Below are 7,984 nucleotides of genomic sequence, written 5' to 3' on the forward strand. Positions count from 1 at the left end.
ATTTCTAACTTATTGCCTTTTTCCAAGCATTAACAAGCTTAGACATTGTAGTCATCCAAGAGGGCTAGTGTCTTCAAGGGACTGAATTTTAAAAAAAAAATAAAAAGAAAGAAAGAAAAGAAAAACAAAATGTTAGTTTCCAAAATGTGTAAATGAGAATAAATAAAATTATTATACCTATAAAAAGAAATTTCTAGAAATTGAAGTAATCAGAATAATAACATCAAGTTAATGATAGATTCAAATCACAATAGTTTATAAGAAAAACTTTTATGGTAATAATGGAGATCATTAATATTTTAGGATTAAGTATTGAACATCAATAATTATGAGTTTAATGATTATGCAATGACAATATAATTTTATGCTGTTAATTAATCTTAATATAACTTTTTGTAAAACTCCACAAACTTATCATCTACATAATATATAATAAATGATAGTATAAAATATTTCTATACTGCTAGTACATAACTTATTTTCTCTAATTATATCTCTATTTTATTTTATTATCATCAAACTTTCCATCCAAATTTTTAAAAAGGTTCCATAGGAATTAATTTTATTAAAATAAAGTATTATATATAAACACTAGATCACCCAACCATTTAACCAAGCAAGAAATTGTGACCCTAATTAATTAGCATGCTACATTTACACATTTAGTTATTCGTGGATAATAAATCTCATATTTCTTTTATAATTTATGAAAGCAACTTAACTAATGTATCACAAAAATGATATCTCCTTCAACACATATATGTTTTGTTTATATGTAAAAAAATCAAAGATAATATTAGACAGTTTACAACCTCATGCATGTTTCACATGTTTTAATTTCAATAAATATATTCATATCATCTCTCAAATAAACTTAATTAGTTAAGTAGCTATTGACTTGATTATATTATCTCATATCCCTTCAAAATTATTTACATTAAAAATAGTTAAAATTATGAAATCTTACTGTCACACAATTCAAAATTATAATATATATGATATCTTTTGTGTATATAAACTATATGAAAAGCAAAAGAAACTATATATATGGAAGGGCTACAATATTATTACCTATTAAGCTTCAGCCATGCACCTTTGATATTTTATTAGCAAATACTGCAACCTTGACATAAATATTGTCTGATAGATTGTTCAAGAACTTGAAATAGGCATGTCTCCAAGAACGTTTGAGTAAGATTGAGCCAAACACTACCCAAAAGCTTATAACAAATCCAAATGTCATACTTATGTAAAATTCACGACTGAAAAGTGAATATTCACCCTCTTGAACTTCAACATTTGGTTTTTGTGTTGGTCTCCCATCAATACAAAATTTCTCAAGTGGCGGTCCACAAAGATCAAGATTATCTTCATAACTGGAGGCATTGAAACTCTGTAACTGTGTGCTGGTTGGAATTTTTCCAGTTAGATGGTTATGTGACAAATCTAATACACTGAGCCAATAAATTTGAGTAAGACTCAGAGGAATTGAACCAACCAACTGGTTTCTTGACAAATCAAGAGATTCAAGTGATGCTAGCTTCCCAATTTTTGAGGGAATTTTCCCTGTCAAATTATTTCTTGATAAATTCAATGAAACCAATCCAAATAAATTCTCTATTTCCAGTGGAATTTCTCCAGAAAAGTGATTGCTTGAGAGATCAATGCTTTTTAGAAGTAGTAACCCATTATTTTTGAACATTTTTTCTGAACCTTTCCACATCAAGAATGCATTCAAGTCATATGTTTGATCACCTGATGAGTAACTGCTAGTGACATAATATGAATGACCTTGATAATCTCCTGAAGATGTCTTTTTGAGTCATTGAAGTAAAATTTTTTATGCATTTAGGAATTTTCCCAGACATGTTGTTTATTGACAGATCCAAGAGTTGAATGCCACTTAGGTAGCAAATTTGCAATGGTAAAGTTCCATGGAAATTATTTCTTCCCAAACTTAAAAATTGCAACTCTTGTAATTTGCTCCCAATCCAAACAGGGATGAGCCCTGATAGTCTGTTTTCTGCAACATCTAGCATGATTAGATTTGTGCAACTCCTCAAGGAGAAAGGTATCTCATATGTTAAGTTGTTGTTTCTCAATAGCAATGCTTGAAGATCAAGAAGAGATCCCATGGATGTAGGTATCCTTCCTGAAAAGTTATTGTGGCTTAAGTCCAAATAAGATAATGACTTGAAACGACTCCAACAATCCGGAATTTTTCCCGAAAAATGATTATTTGAAAGGTCTAATTGGTATAAAGTTTCAACTGTACCATTCACACATAAAAATGAAAGAGAATCAGAGAACTTATTTGTGGATAAATCAAGCAACAAGGAACCTCGCAGAAATGATGGAATAGGGCCATCAAATTGATTTGATCCAAGAATTAGGGAATGGTAAAGATTCCTTAGTGGAAAATTTGGAATTATACCATGGAGATTATTGTATGAAATATTCATTGAAATCCATTCTCGAAATGCTAAATTAGCCCAAAACCACTTTGGAACCATATCTGCTATTCCTGCATTGGAAATGTCAATATTCCCAAATTGATTTTGTGTCTGCAACCATTTGGGAAATTCTGGACCTAGCTTGCAAGATCGCAATCCTATGTGGCTCAACTGAAATGGTGGGACCCAATTTTGGCTAAATGTCAAGGCCAACAAAGAGTTGTCAGATAACTCCAAGAAATCTAACTTAGACATATTAGCAAAATGATAGTCAGTGAGCACGCCCTGTAAGGAATTTGATTGCATAACTAGTTCCTCCAGTTGAGGCGGAAATTTAATATCTTTAGGAATCTCTCCATTTAGCTTGTTTTCATCGAGATTTAATAATTTTAAAGATGAGAATATTGAGAGGTCGGGTAGTGTGCCATTGATTTGATTCATGCCTAGATATAATTGTTCCAATGAATATCTAGCACATCCAGACAAGTGATGAATCATCACTGAAAGCTCTTGATTCAAATTGTTACGAGACATATCCAGTGAGCTCAAAGCACATGAATTCCCAAATGATTTTGGAATTCCACCTTCTAAAGAGTTTGATTGGATTGACACAGATTCCAAATGAAATGGTAAGCCGATGCCTTCAGGTATCTTTCCACTTAATTGATTACTATCAAGAACCAATGATTTTAGAGATGAGAACACTGAAAGGTCAGGTAAAGAGCCGGTGATTTGATTATATGCCAAATCCAATTCTTGTAATGAGTGTCTAACGCAACCACTAGAGAAATTATGAAGGATTGATGGAAGGTCTTCACTCAAATTGTTGTTTTTCATGTATAAAGAATGTAAGGTGCATACATTTATGAAGGACTTGAAAACCTCACCGTTGAAATTGTTAAAGGAGAGGTCAAGGTGCTCAAGTGAATTGAAGACCATGCCAAAATGATTTGATGATGTGGAACCCTCCAAGAGGTTATGACTAAGGTCAAGCTCAACAAGGTTGGAAGTGACGTTGGACAGCCACTGGAGTATCATTGATGACGTGAAGCTGTTCCAGGAAAGATCAAAGATGGAAAGGGAAGTAGAAAAATTGAATTTAGAGGGCTTCAATGAAAGGATAAAATGATCGGAAAGGCTACAATCATATAAGCTTAGTTCTCTAAGATTTGGTAACTTGGCAATCATTTGGAGGAAGCTATGAGAAGTGTTGAGATTAGATATGGAGAGCAAGGAAAGATGGGTTAAGGAAATGAGATTAGACGGCCAATGATCTCCGTCGTCAATTTTGAGAGCACCACCATCAGAATATCTGCCAAGATAAAGCTTCTGCAAATTCGAAAGCTTCCCAATTTGTGAGGGTATATTTCCTTCAAAATAATTGCCACTAAGATCAAGATGCTGCAACTGGGAGAGATTTCCAATTTGAGAGGGTATATTTCCTTCTAAAGAATTGTCACTTAGATCAAGATGCTGCAACTGGGAGAGATTTCCAATTTGAGAGGGTATATTTCCTTCAAATCGATTGGCACTGAGATAAAGATGCTGCAACTGGGAGAGATTTCCAAGTTGACGTGGGATGGAACCCTCCAGATTACGATTCCAAGCAAGATTTAAGTATTTCAAATGAGAAAGAGAGCCAAACTGAGTTGGAATTTTTCCTTCAATATCACAATATGACAGATCAAGGTATCTCAAGTTTATCAGAGAACCAAGAAACTCTGGGATTCCTCTATCTGGAAAAGAATTCGAATTGAGGTCTAAATAGTTTAATTGTTGCAACTCCATCAACGACTTGTGGATCTCCCCGCTGATAAAGCGTCCTGAGAGATACTGAACGTTATTTCCATAGGCATAATTATACTCAGCGTGAAGGTCGAGCATTAGGACATGGCCGGTGAGGTTGCTGCAGCGAATCCCTTCCCATTGGCAGCAATCAGCAGTGGTCCAAGATGAGAGCATTCCATGGTGATCCACAAGGGCAGCCTTGAATTCGAGGAGTGCTTCCCTCTCCCTCTGAATGCACATAATTTGGTCTTGAGCAGAAACAACAACCTGCAACATCATCATCATAAATGTTATTATGGCATGCATGAATTTCAAACGAACTGGATTCATGTTTGGCATTTTGGTGGTTATGATCAGAAAGGCAAAGTGATTGATGAAATGAATCCACTGAATATGAGAATTAGAATGATACTCATGACTTTAGCAGTGCCAATAGCCACTTATATAATATCCAAAAGTTTTCGAACGTTTGGTTGAGATTTACTGTTAGACAACGTGTTACCTGCAACATCATAAATATTATTATGGCTTGCATGAATTTCAAACGAACTGGATTCATGTTTGGCATTCTGGTGGTTATCATCACAAAGAGGCAAAGTGATTGATGAAATGAATCCACTGAATATGAGAATTAGAATGATACTGATGACTTTAGCAATGCCAATAGGCATGCATATATATAACATCGGGATGGTTAATGGAATACATTTCTCAACAGTTGATCCAAGTCTTCTTCGGTACCTCATCAGTCTCAACAGTCTTCTAGAGCTACTTTTTACCATTTCTAATGATTATTTGTCATTTAAATTTTATATTTATATGAATTTACTTTTGATCAAATTTTATTATATATTAAATTTCTTTCTGTGTTAATTGCATTTATATTTATTTGTTTTATTATTTTGTATTCTTTTTGTTCATTCATTTTTATATTTAACCTAGTTACATAAGATTACCATTGCTTCACACAAAATCCTTTCATTTAATCACTGTTTTTGAGGAATCATTTTTTTTCTCCACTAAATTTGTTTTACTTCATTTTCATTTCCATCCCATCAAAATTAAACGTTTTTGTTTCATTTTCATTCATTTTTTCCCAATCTATTTCCTTTCAAATCATCCTAAACAAGTGGACGACTTCAAATTATATCTTATTGTCATTAAAATACTGTCGTATTTTAAGTGACATTCAAATTGAATTTGGTTGAAGAAAATGACCATACTCTTAATTAAGAAGAAAACATTGGATTTAAAAATGTATATCATGCTTGAATGGGCTATCAGATTTAAACATACATACTTCGCAACATTAAATTCTTTTATTTTCTCTCATTTTTAATTTTTGATATTTTAAATTGTCTATAATTTCATTATTCCTATGTATGAATATATCACATATCAAATATAGAATAAATTTCTTAATTCAATATTCATATAATAAATGTTTAATATCAATTTTATATTTCTCATATTAACCAAAATTCGTACTTCTTAATATAATAATAAAAATTAATATAATGATACTTTTAAGGGAGGACTTGAAAAAATATGTAATCAACTTATCATGAAAATAATGTATAATTGACAAATATAGTTAATAGAGTTTTCATACTTAAAGGATAATGACATTAAACAATTTAAAAATTGGAAAAAGCTATCACATTCTACACTGTCTTGCGTGGGTTCTTTTTTTGTGTGGAGAAAGATTCAAAATAAAATTTATTGGACGTTTCATTTATCTAAGGGGGAGATGAGTCATATTTATTAAGACAGCAAGAGAAAGGTCAATTTGAAGGCTGAAATGAAAACAAATAATAATAAGTATTGCATTAAGATTAAAAATATATTTTTTACTTTTAATAAATAACAGTCAAAATAAAAGTTTTAGATATTCATACTTAAATTAGACAAAAAAATCATTTTTAAGATATTTAATTTTTAAAATGTTTTAATATAAGAATCAAATATAAAAAACTATTCAAGAAAATTTATGAAATTAGTTAAGGGATTTGGATAATCAAAGGATTTGGTTCAGTTAGTTAAAAAATATATAGATTATTAATTTTTTTTTTGATATTATCGTACTAATAAAAGGGAGAAGGAAGGGAGGATTTGGATAAAAAAAACTTGGTATTTAATATGCTGAGTAGATCTGGAGCATATACAATGCCAAGTTATGAGATGGGTTCGGCACACAGCTAATTTCCAATCAGATCACCCATTGGTATTACCACACGTCTAAATGATAATTATAACTTTTGTAGTTCTGCTTGCTTCTACCACAATTATTTTTTAAAAAAAATAATTTCAAAGGAAAATTTCGAACGAAAACTTTCATCCTAATACCATTGCTAAAAAAAAATTCATTCAGTTTTTTATTATTTGTATTTATCCAAACAATATAAATTTTCCATCTAGTTTCTCTTTTATTTCTCTCTCTCTCTCCTCTTTTTTTTTTTTTTCATTTTTCTCTATTTCATCTCTAATCCAAACAAAGTGCAAAAGTTACGGATGAGTTACACTTTTAATTTTTTTAATTCAAAGTGCAGTCTTTTGTTTTAAAAAATTGAAAATTTTGTGCTTATTATTTTTCTAATTATTTTAAATATGAATGTCATTACCCTACGAAGATATATTATAAACTTTTTTGTAACTTCTTGACCAAATACTTTTCCAAGTCTCCCCTAAAATGTCACTAGTCTGCACTTGATATATATTGTTTAGAATGCTACATTATTTTCTAAGTCTTATTTTTTATATAATTGGTTAGATCTTAAATTGAAAAAAAAAAAGTTGTGTTGTTGTGCAGTTTTTGTCACTTTTAAATAAGACTTAGAAAATAATGTAGCATTCAAAACAATATAAGATCTAACCAATTATATAAAAAATAAGTGACAAAAGTAACTAAGTAATATAAGCTAAAAATAACTTAGAAAATAACTTTTTTTTTTTAGCACAACAATGTAACTTTTTTTGTCACTTTAAAAAATAATGTAGCATTCTAAGTGACAAAAAATGCACAACAACACAACTTTTTTTTTTCAATTTAAGATCTAACCAATTATATAAAAAATAAGACTTAGAAAATAATGTAGCATTCTAAACAATATATATCAAGTGCAGACTAATGACATTTTAGGGGAGACTTGGAAAAGTATTTAGTCAAGAAGTTACAAAAAAGTTTATAATATATCTTCGTAGGGTAATGACATTCGTATTTAAAATAATTAGAAAAGTAATAAGCACAAAATTTTCAATTTTTTAAAACAAAAGACTGCACTTTGAATTAAAAAAATTAAAAGTATAACTCATCCGTAACTTTTGCACTTTGTTTGGAATAGAGATGAAATAGAGAAAAATGAAAGAAAGAAGAAGAGGAGAGAGAGAGAGAAATAAAAGAGAAACTAGATGGAAAATTTATATTGTTTGGATAAATACAAATAATAAAAAACTGAATGAATTTTTTTAGCAATCCTCCTATAAAATTACCATTGCTTCACACAAAATCATTCCATTTTACAACTGTTTTCGAGGAATCATTTTTTTTTTGGACTCCGCTAAATTTATTTTACTTCATTTTCATTTCCATCTTATCAAAACCACATTTTTTCTCAATTTATTTCCTTTCAAATCATCCTAAACAAGTGGAGGACTTCAAATTATATGTTATTGACATTAAAATACATTCAAATTGAATTTGGTTGACAAAAGTGATCATATTCTTAATTAAGAATAAAAAATTG

General features: G+C 30.2%; 1 protein-coding gene across 1 annotated transcript; it reads right to left on the minus strand.

Moving 5' to 3' along the window:
• Positions 1-1,081: 1,081 nt before the first annotated feature.
• Positions 1,082-5,023, minus strand: LOC114381613 (receptor-like protein EIX1). Its single transcript, XM_028340872.1, has 4 exons — positions 4,948-5,023; positions 4,744-4,859; positions 2,435-4,508; positions 1,082-1,566 (listed from the first exon to the last, which is right to left on the minus strand). Exons 1-4 carry the CDS (start codon positions 5,021-5,023, stop codon positions 1,082-1,084), a joined length of 2,751 nt encoding a protein of 916 aa, XP_028196673.1.
• Between the last annotated feature and the right edge of the window lie 2,961 nt (positions 5,024-7,984).

This window comes from Glycine soja, chromosome 13 (genome assembly GCF_004193775.1).
Source record: "Glycine soja cultivar W05 chromosome 13, ASM419377v2, whole genome shotgun sequence".
NCBI classification, from domain to species: domain Eukaryota; kingdom Viridiplantae; phylum Streptophyta; class Magnoliopsida; order Fabales; family Fabaceae; genus Glycine; species Glycine soja.